This window comes from Pagrus pagrus, assembly GCF_965226575.1.
Source record: "Pagrus pagrus genome assembly, chromosome: 11".
Classification (NCBI taxonomy): Eukaryota; Metazoa; Chordata; class Actinopteri; order Spariformes; family Sparidae; genus Pagrus; species Pagrus pagrus.
In genome coordinates, this window is record NC_140195.1 from 16,306,246 (window position 1) to 16,324,135 (window position 17,890).

At 46.2% G+C, this 17,890-nt stretch overlaps 1 protein-coding gene across 2 annotated transcripts in view; it reads left to right on the forward strand.

Moving 5' to 3' along the window:
- kmt2d (lysine (K)-specific methyltransferase 2D) overlaps positions 1–17,890 on the forward strand; it is a 33,732-nt gene that overhangs the window by 12,764 nt on the left and 3,078 nt on the right. For both annotated transcript variants that reach the window (XM_084366899.1, XM_084366900.1), the window contains exons 29-54: positions 175–413; positions 544–617; positions 1,138–1,188; positions 1,295–2,926; positions 3,008–3,178; positions 3,290–3,432; positions 3,763–5,561; positions 5,652–5,775; positions 7,050–7,131; positions 7,223–7,289; positions 7,392–7,624; positions 7,712–10,711; positions 10,831–10,980; positions 11,081–11,245; positions 11,377–11,524; positions 11,617–11,698; positions 11,797–11,969; positions 12,146–12,270; positions 12,370–12,505; positions 13,428–13,549; positions 13,668–15,051; positions 15,157–15,293; positions 15,566–15,696; positions 16,069–16,354; positions 16,727–16,800; positions 17,765–17,873. In XM_084366899.1, coding sequence (XP_084223025.1) covers positions 175–413; positions 544–617; positions 1,138–1,188; positions 1,295–2,926; positions 3,008–3,178; positions 3,290–3,432; positions 3,763–5,561; positions 5,652–5,775; positions 7,050–7,131; positions 7,223–7,289; positions 7,392–7,624; positions 7,712–10,711; positions 10,831–10,980; positions 11,081–11,245; positions 11,377–11,524; positions 11,617–11,698; positions 11,797–11,969; positions 12,146–12,270; positions 12,370–12,505; positions 13,428–13,549; positions 13,668–15,051; positions 15,157–15,293; positions 15,566–15,696; positions 16,069–16,354; positions 16,727–16,800; positions 17,765–17,873 — 10,837 coding nt within the window. The remainder of the gene's footprint in view (positions 1–174; positions 414–543; positions 618–1,137; positions 1,189–1,294; positions 2,927–3,007; positions 3,179–3,289; positions 3,433–3,762; positions 5,562–5,651; positions 5,776–7,049; positions 7,132–7,222; positions 7,290–7,391; positions 7,625–7,711; positions 10,712–10,830; positions 10,981–11,080; positions 11,246–11,376; positions 11,525–11,616; positions 11,699–11,796; positions 11,970–12,145; positions 12,271–12,369; positions 12,506–13,427; positions 13,550–13,667; positions 15,052–15,156; positions 15,294–15,565; positions 15,697–16,068; positions 16,355–16,726; positions 16,801–17,764; positions 17,874–17,890) is intronic.

The window sequence follows — 17,890 nt, forward strand, 5'->3', positions numbered from 1 at the left end:
TAAGACCAATACTGAATTGCCTAGTGTATTTTATTTTCCAAAAATCTATAGTATGTAATTCTGCAACTTGATACAATACATACTACATGTTACAACATACTCCTTATGTTCCTGTTGTTGACATGTGTAAGCCCCTTATTTAATGCCAAACAATACCCTCTTATTTATGTACAGGGACCGAGGAGGACTGTTCAGTCCGGATGGGGGTGAGGAGAGCCCCTGGGCGACTCCCTCTACCCCAGCGACCCCCTCCTCCCCACCTACCCCCACTGAGGCAGAGGGTGATGGGCTTTCCTACAATCAGCGCAGTCTCCAGCGCTGGGAAAAAGATGAGGAGCTTGGAGAACTCTCAACCATTTCCCCTGTTCTCTATGCCAATACCAACTTTCCCACTCTCAAACAGGACTACCCAGGTGAGTGTGGAAGACAAATTATATTAACACGTACAACCTATTTATTAGACTAAACAGTCATGCTTTTTCAAAGTACGATTTATATCACTGTTAGATATTAAGCAGATGTGAAACATGTCACCTGTTACAGACTGGGCTAGTCGCTGTAAGCAAATCATGAAGATCTGGAGGAAGGTGTCAGCAGCTGACAAGGTTCCATATCTGGTAGGTTTGCAGTATTTTGTTTTAATGGACAGTACAGATTATTATTTATTTACTTAACAATTTTTTGTTGTAGTTCACTCTAACACACATTACTAAAATGTAGTCAGTGACGCCAGGTTCTTGTTGTTCTGTGTTTGATCATAGTCTGTCCAATAGCATATGGTACCCTCACTTCTATGCAGAAAATTACCAACACAGAAGTACAGGAACTGTTACTCTTAATTCAGCTTGTCTGGTGGGATCTGCTTATTAAAACCAAAATGAGAAATTTGGCATTGAGATATTCCATGTTCAGCCTACATGATGTTTGATGTAGATATGGGACAGTATGACATTTTCATGCTATGATTATCCTGGTCAAAATAATTGGACAGCTGGGCAGCTTTTTCAACTATTAATAATATCACATTGTCATTGTCCCTTCCCTCATATGATGTTTCTGCAATTAAACAAAAGTATTACTAATGATCAACTGATTTAGTTTAATATTCTTATAAACATCTTTTTATTCTTTCTGTAGCAAAAGGCCAAAGATAACCGAGCAGCTCAGAGGATCAACAAGGCACAGAAGGTAAATTAAAGCACCCTTTTGTATTGTCAAGGTGAATGAGGTTTGCTGTCTGTCCATTAGAGTTGCGGTGCAGATTGTTAATGTTTCCTCTTTACTCTTTTCACAGCAGGCAGAGAGTCAGGTGTGCAGGCCGATCAAGACAGAAGGAGGGCGTGTGAAGGGAGAACGGCCCAGTTTACACCTCCAGATCCCTCCACCTTCAGGCTCTGCGTCAGTCTCTTCCCAGCCCAGCTCTGCAGAAAGCCCATTTCCCTTCCCTCCAGATTCAGGGTCATCCTCAGTCTTTTTCTCAGATGGACCTGTTAAGACCCCAGGGTCAGCTGAAATCCGGACAGACCCTTTGGCCAAGTTTCCTCCTCAGTCACCTCACTCTCACTCTCACTCCCACCCAACCACTCCCTTCTCCCATGCTGGGGCCAGCCCATTGCAGGCCTCTTCCTCAGGTTATTCCGCTTCCGGCCCGCAGGGTCCTCCTCAGGGACGGCCAGCCAGTCTTGGCCCCTTTGACATGCAACCAGGAACTCCTGGAACCCCCAGACGGGCTCAGCAGGTTGACCCTTACTTCAGATCACAGCTGCAGCAGCAACAAAGTCATCTACCACAATCACAGCAAGGCTCTCAGGAGTCATTAGGACCTCCAGAAAGTCCTCATTCAAGAGGTGCTGGGCTTGGGGAGTCGCCCATGTTCTCGCCAACCCACAATACCCACTATGGAGACCCTTTCAGAAACCAGCAAGGGATGGGACGGTCAGATTATGGCTCATCCCCATCACCTTCTGCGGTGGCTTCCTCACCTGCAAGCACAGGGCAGTACAGGGCTGATATGAGTGCACCTTCTCCACGCTCCTCCGCAGTTGGAAGACCTGACCTTTCCATTGGCTCCCCTGCTGGGATGCTGGACTCCGGAGATGGTTTATTCAAGGCACCTATGACACCAAGGATGCACCAAGGGGAGGGACTTCCTCCTGGAGCATCCCCTAGCCACCACTCTGATGGCTACAGGCAGTCTCCTTCCCACCCTTTCTCTGACCCCCACCCTCAGCCACTGCTAACTCCCAGACCGCAGTCAGGCGATAATTGTTCTCTCGGACCCCAGAGACACAATGTGGCTCAACAGGAAGTTTGTCCGAGAGTGCCCTCCAGCCCACAGTCCCAGGGCAGCTCTCAGTCTCCCCACACTCCTGGTGGCCTCTCCAATGATGCATACTCTGTTCACTCTCCTGCTACTCCTCGTTTCCAATCCCCAGACCCTTGTTCGCAGCCACCTTCAAGGCCACAATCTAGAGACCCTTTTGCTACTATCCACAAACCCTCTCGCCCCTCCTCTGTTGCCCCAGAGGGAACTGCAAGTTACAAAAGCTCACCTCATCCTAACCAGCCACCTCCACCCCATCCTAACAACAGTTCCATGGGGGATCCTCTTTCTGGTAATCTGTCAGCACCTCCTACTTTCAGCCGCAGCCCAAGCACAGGAGGCTTCCAAATGACCCAACAGCAGAGTCAGATGATGCAGGGTCAGCTTCAGCCACAGCCACAAAGTCAGCAGTCTATGGGAGCAGACGGCTTCAACTCTAGGGTGCCACCTCCTTCTGGATCTCAAGAACTACCAGCTGTCCGCCCCCCAGATGCACCTCATCAACCAGCTTTGCCAGGCACTCAAGAAATGCCTGACATGTCAGCAGTGCAGGACCCTGCTTTAGTGGGCCTTAGCCCTTCTGAGCTGGAGAAGCACAGACAGGTATCAAAGTTTTAGCCAGTGAACAATTGTTCTATGCACCTCTTGCTTGTTTTGCTAATCAATGCTTCTCATGTTTTTTAGCGCCAGAGACTGAGGGAATTTCTAATCAGACAACAAATGCAGAGAAATTCCATTAGACAAGAGAAGGAGGCTGCTGCTGCTGCCGGCAGTGCATCCCCTGGCTGGTCCGGTGGAGAGGTGGGAGCCTTTCAACCGGACAAGGCCCACAGAGCACCACCACCTTATCCACAGGTACACACCTCCACAAAACTTACAAAAGTAACATTTGACAACAGTGTGATGTAGGAATTAAGAAGATGCGTTTGTATGTAGAAAAATGAAGCCAATACTTATTTCCTTTAGGATCGTGTTGCTGCTGCTACTGTTGCTGGAGCTCAGGCTTCTGTGGCAGGGAAGATGCCCATGGCTGTAGGAGGAATGGAGGACAAGCTCATTCGCCCACCACCTCCAGGAACCCCTTCTATAATGGATCCTAATGCACTAAGGTAAACACCTAATTGAAGTAGACAGCATTTGGTGCAACGTTGTTTTATATAAAGGTCACACAAGAAATGTCAGCATTTGATCATTACAGAAATGCAAAGATAGCATGTCTGTAGCTACATGCAAATTCAGATAAAACATTGCTAAGAAGTAATATTACTGGAACTGAATAGGAATGTAAGGAGCCCAGGAGCACAAGATGGTGACAGAAAGAATTACTTGCCCTCAAAGTAATTATCAGCAACCTAACTTAGTCCCAGCCTTTGCATCTTCAAAAACTAGTCATACAGTACAGTGAATTGAAATACATTCTCTCTGTCTCTATCCTTCAGGCCGCAAGGGCCCACCAGACCTCAGGGCATGTTTTCCCGTCCACCATTCCCTCCTCAGTGGCAGGGCCAGGCTCCAGGTCCGAGGAGGTTCCCCCAGCCTGGCATGGAGGCTATGGGCATAAGGCACAATCTCAACCCTGCTGTCAACGTCCAGGGTATGGAAGGCATGGGCAACCCACACACCATGATGCCAGGACACGGAGGAGAGACCATGCAACCAATGGGTCAAGGACCCCCACCGCAGTTTATTGAATTGAGACACAACTCACAGAGGCTACCCCTACGAGCCCAGTTTATGCCGCGTGGACCTCAGCCCAGACCACGGCTCTTTGTTCCACAGCAAGGAATGGTGTCACCGTTTGTTGAGCAACATCCTATAGCTCAAGCTGGTGCCATGCAAACAGAGGGGGGGAGTGACTCACAGCTGGGGTTACAGCAGGGTGGTGTGCCAGTTTTAATGTCTCAGCAATCTACAGGCCCAGTAACACAGCAGCCTCACCTGCAGCCCCACGCAGCTACTTCCACTCCAAACATGGCTAGCACTGAGCAGCATCAGCTTCCACAGCGAAGCGTAGTCACAGGGCCCCAGTCTGCCACGGTAGAAAGCAGTGAGGAACTGCCAGAACCTGACCTCGAAGGGCTTGGAGATGCGCCAGGGGATGGAGGTGTGGAGGATGAGGATGATTTGGCTTTAGACTTGGATCCTGACAAAGGAGATGATGACTTGGGCAACCTGGACAACCTTGAAACCAATGATCCACATCTAGACGACTTGCTTAACAGTGATGAGTTTGACCTGCTGGCTTACACTGACCCTGAGCTAGACCAAGGAGACCCTAAAGATGTCTTCTCAGACCAGCTGCGGTTGGTGGAGGCAGAAAGTGAAGCACCTTCATCTTCCTCTGGATCTGTGTCTGTTAAAGTGGAAGTGAAAGCCAAGGTGGAGCCAGGGCAGGAGTCTCGCACAACAGCCCCTGCCACAGCTGGGGGTTCTTCTACCCAAATGCCACCCTCTGCAGAAATCGCTGATATCTCCAAGGTCAAAATAGAGGACAGAGGTCTGACCCCTCAGTTGCAGCCTGGACAGACTGTGGTGAAAGATGAAATAGGAGAAGCTGTGTCGATGCTTCTTGGTGGTACCACACCATCAGCCAAGCCTGCACAACCAGAAAACCAGTCAGCTTCACTGAGTTCTGTTCGATTAGGGGGTCTTCAGTACCCTCTGCCAGGCCAAGGTGATCCATTACCTTTTCCTCCAGCTGCTCCACATGCAGATATTGGTGATGATCCACTGGAGCTGCCTGATGTAGGGGGACAGCACTCCCCTGCTGTAGATCTGGCAAAGGTAGAAAGCTCTTTAGATGGTGAACTGCCTCTTCTAATACAGGATCTGTTGGAGCATGAGAAGAAGGAACAGCAGAAGCAGCAACAGCAGCAACAGCTCAGTTCCCTCCACCAAGGAGGCATGGCTCCTCATTTTCCTGGCCTCTCAAATCAACAGCCGAACCCACAGGCACCTGGGCAGATAATGCTGCCACACCACCATCGTCCTCCACCCCAAGGAATGATGGCCCAGCCAGGAATGGTGCCCCGTGCTCCACACATGTTGCAACAGCAACAGCAGCAAAGGCTTATAGGAACTGGAATGGCACCTCCACCTCACATGGCCATGGGCCAGCAGCAAGCTATGATAAGGATGGGGCAGCCAGGGATCCATACAGGTCTCAGTCATCAACAGCAGCCGCAGCAGCCAGTGGTTAAACAGTCACCTCTGGCAAACAATTTCTTTCCAGATAAAGGTAACCACTGTGGCCTATCACTGTCATTATTCTGCATACTAATGTACTTTTTCATACTGTATCTAACAGATTTTGTGTTATTTATTGCAGATTTAGACAAATTTGCAACTGATGACATCATGGATCCTATTGCCAAGGCAAAGATGGTGGCACTTAAGGGTATCAAGAGAGTGTTGGCACAAGATCCAATGGTTGTGCCCTCTAGCATTAACAGGTACTTTTTGTGAATATTGTATTTACATGGCTAGAAATTGATATTGATGTTGTGTGTTTACTGGACTTGTAAACAGACAACTTTATGGTAAAACATTCAACTTGCTTAAAAGTTCACACGTCCTGGTGCATGCAATTAACTTGTCAGGTCTAACATTATACAACAACTGCTGCAGGTGAAGTTGACAGATATTGTAGGGTAGAGTTGAAGTACTGGTGTTGTGTATTAACTAGTTTCCTTGTTACCTTTTGAACTTTCACACAAATGTGTCAGTGGTTGCTTGTGGATGCAGAAATGTTGAAAAAAGGAAAAACCATTGTTTTTATGAAAATTACAAAAACATTACCCATATAGCATATGTTTCAACACCCAAAAGAATTAAACAGTTGCAATTTGGTTATTAAAAAAAACTGAATAAAGTTAAAGTTGTTTTGGTACTTGTCTTGTGTATATATACAGCAAGATTAACTGTTAACCATTATATCCAAGCATTTCCAAAATGTTCCAAAACATTGTGGGCTTTATTATTATTATGTTTTTTTTTTACATTTTCACTTTTTTAATATTTTGTCAGTGCTGGGCACAATGATATATTTACACGTGTCAGTGCAATACAATTCAAGCATATACTGCCGTAAACTTCAGCATCAAAAACGTCAACAAACAGCTCTTCATCCTGTTGTCCGTCAACTGTCATTTTTGTCAGTTACGGAGTTAGAGGAACATCTAAGTCCTTATCTTTAGGCATGCTCCCCCTGAGCAGAGTAGACAAATTCAGCCTTGTGCATCTACTGATGCCCTAGTTCATGTTGAATTATTTAATGAATTAAAGATAAATATAGGCTCAGTTGTGCACAGTTTTGAAAAACCATCTCATAGAGCCAAGAAAAAACATCTACAGTCGATCTTTAAATTAGGTAGTCTTGTTACACAAAACTAGCAAAAGCACTAATTTGCCTTTTTGTTTTTGAAGAATTGGCATGAAGAAGTTTTGCAGCATTTGGATGGAAACTTTACTTCAGCTGTTGTATCGTAATGACGTGAGCAATACTGCAAGTTAACAGATGGAAAATACAGATTACCTAGCTGATACCAATTGTTCTAATAAGTTCAGTTTATAGATTTGTGGTCACAGACTATGCAGTTGAGTTTTTTCTATGAAGCGATCGCATCTCCATTCAAATGCACTTCGGTACATACGACACTAAGTGACAACATGGTAACTGTACACTTATAGTATAGTTATACCTTTTTATGTTTTGCTGTCTTTTCAGGCAACAAGTTTCTCTGCTTGCTCAGCGGCTAGCCTCTGCCCCAGGCACAGATCAGGGTCAACTTGCATCTGGACCTCCAAAGGTATGCTGTATTACTTGTCAGGAGTGATTGATTTACTTATCTTTGAAATCTTGTGTAGCTGATTTATTAATATGTTTCTTTTTGTGTTTAGGAGGGAGAAACAAGTGATCCCACCCAGTCAAGACCCAACCCTCCCCAGTTTGTGCAAGGAATCATCAGTATGTTCTACTAATACTGCGTCTGCTGTTTAGTCATTAGAAAAGATATTGCTGTCCCCATACTGTTTTATGGATGTATTAAGTTCTCCTCTTTTGTCACAGACGATGCAGAACAGCACCAATATGAAGAATGGCTTCTTCACACCCAGCAGTTACTCCAGATGCAGTTGAAATTTTTGGAGGAACAGATTGGAGTTCATCGCAAGTCACGGAAGGCACTGTGTGCTAAGCAACGCACGGCTAAGAAAGCAGGCAGGGAGTTTGCTGAGGCAGATGCAGAGAAACTAAAGTTGGTTACAGAAGAGCAGAGCAAAATTCAGAAACAGCTTGACCAGGTATGTAGCTGTTAGTTTTACAAACTAACCCAGTAAAGGCAATTGGCATCTTGATATGCAAATTCACTCATAATTGTTCTGCTCTAGGTGCGCAAGCAGCAGAAGGAGCACACCAATCTAATTGCAGAGTACAGAAGCAAGCAGCAGCAACATCAGCAAGGCTCAGGTCTTCTTGCCCCAGGCCATTCTGCCCAGGGAGGGGGCCCTCACATGTTTCAGAAGATGCCTGGCCAGATGGTCATGGGCCAGCAGGGAACACCAGTGATGGGCCAGCACCCAGGAATGATGCCCCAAGGTGGAATGCCTGTCAGGATGCCCCAAGGGCAGCCTTTTATCGGTGGAGCACAACCCCAGCTCCCTGCAACTCTTGGAGCTGGTGCTGCAAGGGCCCCAGGACCTCCTGGGGCTCCAGCAGGATTCTTCCCACAGGGGCCTGGAATGCAAGGTGCAGACCCTCGGCTTCTTCATGAAAGACAGCTTCAACATAGGATGCAAATAGCAAAATTGCAGCAACAACAACAGCAGCAACAGCAGCAGGTGATGATGGGTCAGCAACCAATGCCACACCCAAATCAGCAGTCTGGCTTAATTGCTCAGCCACAGTCTGGTATGATGGGGAACCCGATTATGGCTCAACAACAAGCAAATACTCAACAGGGAATGATAGCCAACCAGGCCAATCAGCAGGGCATGGTGCAGGTTCCTCAAGGAATGGTTGGAGGCCAGTCTGTGGCCCCGCTGCCACAGAACATTGCAGGAGGCCAGCCTGTCAACCATGGTCAAGCCATGATGGGAGCTCAACCAGGAATGATGGGGAACCAGCCAGTTGCAATGTCACAGCAACAGAGGCCTCAAATGATGATGGGTCAGCAAGGTATGGTTGGATCTCCAGGTCATCCTGGACTCAGAGGTCCCCATGTCCAATTAACTCCACAACAACAGAGCATTCTGGCCCAACGCATGCTTGCATCTCAGCAGCAGCAACAACAGCAGCAGCAGCAGAATGTTGCAAAGAATTTGGTCCACCTTCAGCAACAGCAGCAGATGGCACAGCAAAGACAACCGACACAGTTGATGAGTCAGTCCAGCCAAGAGCAAGGAGGGCTCTCCCAACCCTCTACCCCACAAATGGGCTCCTCGCCTTCAGCAGGAAGCAACACGCCCCAGCCGCAAGGAGCTACAGACGGCCAAAACTCAGGCCCCAAAGAGGGTGGGATCCTTAGCCCTGTTTCAAGAACACCACCACAGCAGAGTGGACCCTCCACTCCCAATCAGGTCACCCAACTAGGCTCTGCAAATGATCATCAAACTGACTTGGGGAGGCAGCAGTTACAACAGCAGCAGCAGCAGCATCAAAACCAGGTTTACATGGCGCAACAGTCAAATCCTCAGCCTGTTCCTGAGCAACAAACAGGTTTGATCGGACACCAACAAGCTGGCGTGCTTCAGCAACAGCAGCAACAACAACTTTCACTAACTCTCCAAAGGCAAGGTTCCCTCAGTGTTGACAAGACCGGTTTGTTGACTCCTAAAGAGGAAGTGAAACCAGGGGATTTCTTAGCTCAGCAGCAGCAACATCAAACAGTTCAAAATCCCTTGCAGCAGTCCCAAGATCCCAGCATGCAGCAGCAGATCACGGTCCAGAACCATCCTGGCCAGCCACAACCTGGTGTGATGGGCCATAATCCACAACAGCAAGCTCTCATGGCCCAGCAGCAAAAGCAACAGGCCATGATGGGCATGATAAGAGCCCAGCAGCAAGGGATGATGGCACAGAGGCCTGGGCTTCCACCTGGACAGATCCGCACTCCTATCAACATCCAGGCTATTATTGCTCAGAATCCTCAGCTCCGCAATCTTCCCCCAAACCAGCAGATACAGCACATCCAGGCCATGATTGCCCAGAGGCAGCTCCAGCAGGGACAGATGCTGCGAATGTCAATGGGTCAAGGCCAGCATGGTCAGTTAAGGCCTCACATGCCACCAGGACAGGTACCCCAGGTTGGGCAGCAGATGCCAGGAATGGAAGGCCAACAGATGCCATATGGAGCCATGGGGAAGCCAGGAGCAGTGGGTACTCAGCAACAGTTAGGCATGATGGGCCAACAACCTGGTGTTGCTCCTCAGATGCAGCAGGGGACGATGGTCCCTGGGCAACAACAACCACAAGTAGGGGAGATGATGCAACATATGAGAGGTCAGGCACCAGTTCCACCTTCCCCCATTGACCATAGCCGTATGGTAAGGCCGGCATCTCCACGTCAGCCAATGGCCAACTCTCCTGGAGATCCACAACGACACACATTTAATCAAGCTATGGGGATGCGTCCACCCACTCCCAACCAGAACCAACAAGCACTAATGGTTGCTGCAGCAGGCCGAATGCAGGGCTCTCCATCACATGCATATTCTCCAAGAGGTCCCTTCGGAATGAGCCCAGCCCACCCGGCCTCACCACACTCATCCCATGTCTCCTCACCATCTATAGCTGACAGGGCTGGAAGGGGGAGTCCATACAGTCAAGTAAAGGCATCTCCACTCAGGTCACCGGGGGCCAAAAGTCCACTTGATTCTCCAGGACTGAAAGTAGAAACTCAGACATCAGGCAATGAAACATCTCACACAGCCTCAGTTATATCTAATGGTCCACAGAGAGACACAAATGTTCTGCAACACTCACAGCAGGTCACAGACGGCAATGTTCCTCATGCACAACATGGCTCAAGAGGAGGGGAGCTATGCAAGATTACCCTACAGAACATCAAACAGGAGCCAAGAGAAGTTCAGTGTGATGGTGTGGCAGAGGCTCATCCTGGGGCTATAAAGCGAGAAGCAACAGGAGATGCAGTTACTTCTGGGAGCAACACTAGCTTAATTAATGCTGGAAACATGGCTGGAGACCCTGGGACTCAAGGTCCTAGATCTGAGACTGGTCAACAGCTACTACAAAAACTCCTGAGAACCAAGAACCTCCAACTTGGGGCTCAGAGGCCTTCTGAAGGCATCCACAATGAGATCAATGGCCACATCAACACCAAACTAGCAATGCTGGAGCAAAAACTTCAAGGAACACCACGGAATATGGAGGTATATTTTTTTCTTAATTTTGTTCATTAATTCATTTGTGCATTAGGGGTAAGAGTTAGAGTTAGTGGAGTAGTTGTGTAGAAAACAATCCCTCTCATCCATTTTCTCAACCCTTACAGGATTTACAGTCTATAACAAAAAGGGCTCCTGTACAAAAGCCAAAGCGCACTAATAAGGCAGCTGGAGACCGAGGGCCGAACGCACGGAAGAAGACTAAGAAGGAAGAAGTTGGAAAAAGTGCTGAAGCCCTGATAAAGCAACTCAAACAGGTGAAAGGATGGAAAAAATGAATTTCCTTAATGATTTTTGCCATTGATGTTTTGAAAAGTGCTTCTTCATCATTTTCACTAATGGACTTTTACCCTCTAGGGTCTCTCTCTGCTGCCCCTGATGGAGCCATCAATCACTGCCAGTCTGGATTTGTTTGCACCTTTTGGAAGCAGTCCAGCCAATGGCAAGGCCCAGCTCAAAGGATCCTTTGGAAATGCAGTGCTGGACAACATCCCAGATTATTATTCTCAGTTACTCACTAAGGTATGACTAAGCTTCGGCATATACCAATGGCTAGCTTTTGCAGGCTTTGGTTGTTTATATATGCTTCCTCAACAACATCATCTTCAAATATAAAGTTGTTTTATGAGGATATTGTTCTGTGCCTTTTACAGAGTAACCTCAGCAACCCACCAACACCACCATCGTCACTTCCACCTACTCCTCCACCTTCAGTACAGCACAAGCTGCTGAATGGAGTGACTCCTGGGGAGGAGCTGTCTGAGGGTCAGAAAGACACAGAGCCAGCAGAGGAGCCAATGGGTAAACAATTGGCATGAAATTAATTTTTTTCATGATAACTAATCGGCAGCCATACAGTGATTGGTTTCTAAATAACTAATTGTCCCCTGCAGATTCTGTTACAGAGGAGGTGAAGAGTGTTGACATTCTAGCAGCTCTTCCCACCCCACCTCATAACCAGAACGAGGACATCAGGTACAATAATGCAACTCCCTTGCGTTTTTTTGTCAACTAGAATACACATGTTTTGTGTTGCTGAGTGGCTCTAACTGTAGGAAATGTCTTCGTATCAGGATGGAGAGTGATGATGAGGATGCCCCAGAAAGCATCATCCCGGCATCATCCCCTGAGAGTAACGTAGGAGATGAAACGCCACGTTTCCCACACCTACGGGAGCCTAAAGAGGAGGAGACTGAGAGAGCAATATCCCCCATCATCCCCCTCATACCACGCACTGCCATCCCAGGTATTATACATTCAAAATGTAATTCCTCAAAACAAAAGAAACATTGCTCAAAAATCCATCCTGAATGTGTGCATTATGTTTTATTGTTCACGTCTCATTTAGTTTTACCATAAAATCCATTTATATTGCAAAGATGCAGACTGCCAGAAGATTAATTTACATATTTTCTTTTGTAGCATTCCCAGAAAACAAACCCCTTGAAGCAGCCGATAACAAGGTAGTTTCTACATCCAACCATTGGGACAAGGCCAAAAGCAACGAGGTGTCCGTTACCTTCACTCTGTCCTCTGCTGCAGCTAAGGTACAAAGCCATAATATCACTGCAGGCAGTTTAACCTTTGCTTATCTTCACACATAGTTAAGAAACACTTGAACTTCCCTTTTTTTTTTCCTTTTCCAGAAACTGAATCACGTGATGATGGCAATGGCCCAGCTGCTGAACATCCGGATGCCAGGTTCTTATGAGGTGACTTTCCCTCCCCAAAACCCAGACTTGCCTGGAGCTGATGGGCCTGGGAAAGGACCCGGCCAGTCAGGTATGAATTTAGAGACTGTTTGGATTATCTTAATGTTTTATTGAGTTGGTAATCACAAAAAGAGGGTGTGTAACCGTAGCCAAGCTGCTGTTCAAAAACAAGGTTTAATCGCTGTAGAAGAGTGACTCCACTGCTGTAGACACACTCTCATACTTAGATTGCTCTTAGGGCCTGACACACCCCGCTGATCGTCGACCAATGTGGGGCTATTGGTGAGTGTCTGCGGCCCTAGCTGTTACAGTGTGTCAGATACATTGGAACTAGTCGGCTCTTGTTGAGGGCTGACCGATGATGTAGAATTGGCAGTGGAGCCTGTCACTTACAAAAATCACTTAGTCAATCGATAGACTGTTCAGCTAAGCAAATTGGTGCATGAGAAGAGAAAAAGAAAGGGAAAGCCCCCATTTCCTGTCACTACAGTGTCCATGATTTCACCCATATATGCAGTTGTTCTCCTAATTTTTCCCCTTTGCCTCATCGCCAGTGCAATTTGCAACTTATCAGATATATTCTCAATTGGAATTGGCATATTAGCGACAGTGGTGTCAAAAAACTTATCTTAATGCTTACTTATGCTTATCATAACAACAGCTTGTATTTCTACAATACTGAGTCTTCCTGCTCTCCCTTTTTGAATGTTGAATACAGACTACTGCCCCCTGGTGGCATGGAGAGCTATTGCTTCTCACACAGGTGCAGAGCGTAAAAGCTAGTTGGACATCAGCTGTAGTCTTTGCGGTGTGAAAGTCTAGTTTTTTGGCTAAGAAATAGGCGACATGAGGCAAAGCAACAGTTGGCCTTCCTTGCCACTTGTTCTTTGATATTGCTTTGGTGTGTCTGGATCTTTTACACATGAATGCAAGTCTTTTAAGTTTATTCATCCAGAAATGAAGACTAATGTTAATGTGGTCTTGTTTTCCAGGGGCTCTGTGTACAAAAGACAGTGCTTCACCCAGTCAGGATGAGTGGCTCAGGCAATTTGATGTGTCACTACCAGGCTGTACATTGAAGAAACAAGTGGACATTCTGGCACTTATTAAACAGGCAAGTCATTACAGGTCTCTTGAGAACTGTATGAATCACTAATCTTTTTTTTTATCATGCACTGTGTATGATATATTTCTTGAATGCTGTAGATCTCATATGTGTAATTGTCTCCCAGGAATTCCCAGATAAGGATGACAAACCTGTCCAGCACTGTTACACAACCAATGTTAGTGACTTAGATGTGCGCCACCTTCCTGCTATACCAGTAGAGGAATCTCCACCTCCATCACCGTCCCCTCCACAACCTCCACCAGCTGCCCCAGTTTCATCGACTGAAGCTGAACCTTTGAAAAAGTCTGCTCCTCCATCCCCATCTCCTACCAGTCCTCCCATTGTCCAGATCAAGACTGAGCCTGAACAGGATGATGCTCCGCCTACTGATGCTGCTCCACCAACTGGTGTCTCAGAGGCTGAAGCTGCTGCTCCAGAGCCAGTCACAGAACCAGAAAATGCCAGTGCAGTCCCAGATCCTGTTACTCCTCCTGCTCCTACTGAAGATCATCTGAGTCCTGTTGCCAAGGAGGAGGACTCGACAATTGATATAGCTCAACCTCTACCTGAAGATTCTCCCAGCAACGTGGAGTCCTCCCCTAAGGCTATCAAGCAGCGCCGGCCTCTCTCCCCTGATGAGGAGGTGGTGCATCCCAAAGTGAAAAAATGGAAGGGGATTCGCTGGAAGCGTCTTCAGATTGTCATCACAATACGCAAGGGAGGTTCAAAGAAGGAGAGCAGCCGTGAGGTGTCTGAGCTTATGGAACGCCTGCGCATTACTCTTCGACCAGAAAAGCTGCCTCGGGACAAACGTAAATGCTGCTTCTGCCATGAGGAAGGGGATGGAGCCACAGATGGACCTGCCCGGTTGCTTAACATCGATGTGGACCTGTGGGTGCACCTCAACTGTGCCTTGTGGTCTACAGAGGTTTATGAGACACAGGGAGGTGCACTTATCAATGTGGAGGTAGCCCTCCGCCGGGGATTGCGGACTCTTTGCGCATACTGCCAGAAAACAGGCGCCACCAACAGCTGCAACAGACTGCGCTGCCCAAATGTCTACCACTTCGCATGCGCCATCCGAGCTCGCTGCATGTTCTTTAAGGACAAGACCATGCTGTGCACGCAGCATAAGCTGAAGGGCCCCAGTGAAGATGAACTCAGTGCGTTTGCTGTGCTACGGCGCGTCTACATCGAGCGGGATGAGGTGAAGCAGATTGCCAGCATCTTACAGCGAGGTGACCGTATCCACCTGTTCCGTGTTGGCGGCCTCATCTTTCACGCTGTTGGCCAGTTGTTACCCTCCCAGATGGCAAACTTCCACTCATCCACTGCCATCTTCCCTGTTGGGTATGAGGCCACGCGCATCTATTGGAGTACGCGTCTGCCCAACAAGCGCTGTCGCTACCGCTGCCGCATCAGTGAGGATGACAGTCGCCCCGTGTTTGAGGTGCGAGTTCTGGAACATGGCATGGAAGATTTGCAGTTTCGTGATACCACTCCAGAGGGTAAGCTCCCACTTTGTTACATAGTATCTCTCAATGTTTTGGCTTTCCCGTTTGAATTAACTTTCTTTAACACCGACTGTGATTTATTCACATCTTTGTCTTTAGGTATCTGGGAACGGATTGTTCAGAAGGTGGCTCAACTTAGAGATGAATCATCCATGTTGAAGCTGTTCACCGAACACGTCAAGGGAGAGGAGATGTATGGCCTCACAATTCATGCTGTCATGCGCATCACTGAATCGGTAAGAATATGCAGCAAGAAAAGGTATAACTGTGTGTCTCATTCAGTTTTGTCGTAGTCTCCAAGTCATGATTGAAGCCCTTGAGGTTGACATCTCCTTCTTGATACTAAACTTATAAAATTAAGCAGATATGACTATATAGAAAGCTTGACTAGACTCAAACTTTAGACCAGTAGTCGAGACCTATGGGTTACAGAACCACAAAAGTCTGCTATGATATAACAGATCTACAGATCAAAGTTCGTTAATAACATGATTTCTTTGACTTTTAGTTGCCTGGAGTGGAGAACTGCCAGAACTACCTGTTCAGATATGGCCGTCACCCTCTGATGGAGCTCCCTCTGATGATCAACCCCACTGGCTCTGCTCGCTCTGAGCCCAAAGTCTCCACGCAATGCAAGAGGTAAAGTGGCATTATTATAAGGAATAAGCCACAAGAAGCTGGACTTGACATTAACACCCAACATGTCCTGGTTATCAAGCTGAGTAAAACGTGTGATTGTTGTAAAATCATTTGATGCAAGAAGTGTTGAGTCTATGGTAATACTTTTGTACAATAACTCTTATTAACAGAAGCATAAGGATAAAGCATAATAATTTTATATAACTTTATTATCTTATTTCAGTTATTATAAAGTTTGTCCTAGTTTGTTCTATTTTTATAGTAAATTATTTGATTTACAGTTGTAGACATTTTTACCAAACAACCTTGCATTTATAAATGCACCTTACCAAGTAGATACACACTGACATATTCTTTTCTGTTTGTCTCAAGGCCTCACACTCTAAATAGCACCAGCGTGTCAAAGGCCTACCAGAGTACCTTCACTGGAGAGCTTAACACACCATACAGCAAGCAGTTTGTCCACTCCAAGTCGTCCCAGTATCGGCGCCTGAAGACCGAGTGGAAGAACAACGTGTATCTGGCACGATCTCGCATCCAGGGCCTGGGTCTGTACGCTGCTAAGGATCTGGAGAAGCACACCATGGTCATCGAGTACATCGGAACCGTCATACGCAACGAGGTGGCCAATCGGCGTGAGAAGATCTATGAGTCCCAGGTACGGCAGTTAAACACTGGCACATGAATGGAAAGTAAACAAAAAAGTATTTCTTTGGGTTTAAAGTTTAAGGAACGCACAAGGGGGCAAAATACAAAAAATCTCTTTGGGATGTGGACATTAGTCCATAATACTGATTCTTACTGGATGACTGAGATTCTTCATAAAAAAAATTTAATTAATGTATTTTATCAGCAATCGGACAAATAAACCAAGAGATTTTTCTGTTAATCTGAAAAAGGCTCAATATTGCATCTGATAATCGGTCGATCCCTTGTGGAAATAATTACATTTAGTTGGTAGGTCTCTAGAAAAAGAAAAATGTATTTTGAGTTAAGTGTACATCAACCTTTTCCTGTTTTTTTTCCTTAGAACCGTGGGATCTACATGTTCCGCATCAACAATGAGCAAGTGATCGATGCCACTCTGACCGGTGGCCCAGCTCGGTAAGTGTTGATTTGTGATGGCTTGCCTCAATGACTACATTCACATGCACCATTCTTATATTCTGATTTCTGGTACTAAGCTGTTTACATGGCTAACTGAAATAATTTTTCAGCTAATAATCTTGTTTACATTCAGCCATGCATACTGTACTTTTAACAAACACAGCCTCCCTATATCATTTGTTCAACCACATTCTTGAAAAGGTTGATGGATCCATTAGAGCCCGGCAGATGCTAGATTTTTAGGGCCGATACCGATACAAGGGTGTGAAAAATTCTCATGTCAATATATCGGCTGATATACTCACATTATTTTTGCAGTGGTCCCTCAAATGTGGTTATCAAACGCTTGTGACAAAGTTATGTAACAGCAGGATATTTTACAGTTTAAAGATATAAACTTTTTTGTCTTAAATGACATCTATTCAATCAAAAGCTTCACTGGACAATTCATTATATATAAATTACCCAAATCATCTTTTTCTGCCATATAATATCTAAAAATAAAGCGTTCATATCGGACAACATAGATGCCGGTACAGATATATCTGTGTTAGGCCAATATCGGTGGATAATATCGGCTAACTGATATATCAGTCGAACTATAGTGTCAGTTATTTGTCCAAAAACCTGTGGATATCCAAATCTTTCATAATGTTTTTTTAAGTAGGGTTGTTTCCTCTTACGCCTTCAAATGTGCATCTATCTGTACCCTAGCAGTAAAGGGCCAAGAGACCATGTGTTGCAAACTGCATTAAAAACCCCAGTGTGGACACATATTCCAAATGCTTTCTATACATGTCCAAAGAGTGCACCTAAAACCCAAATAATGTCGGCATATCCCACTTCCAAACGGCAGATTTTGATAATAGGGGAAAAATTGTGTGCATGTTAACAAAGCAACTGTAACCCTCTGAGTCTAGTAAGTTTTTTCACTGACTTAATCTTTTTTCCCCCTTTCCAGCTACGTCAACCACTCCTGTGCCCCCAACTGTGTTGCAGAGGTCGTAACATTTGACAAAGAAGACAAGATTATCATCATTTCCAGCCGCAGGATCCCCAAGGGAGAGGAGGTGCAGTGTTTTAGAAA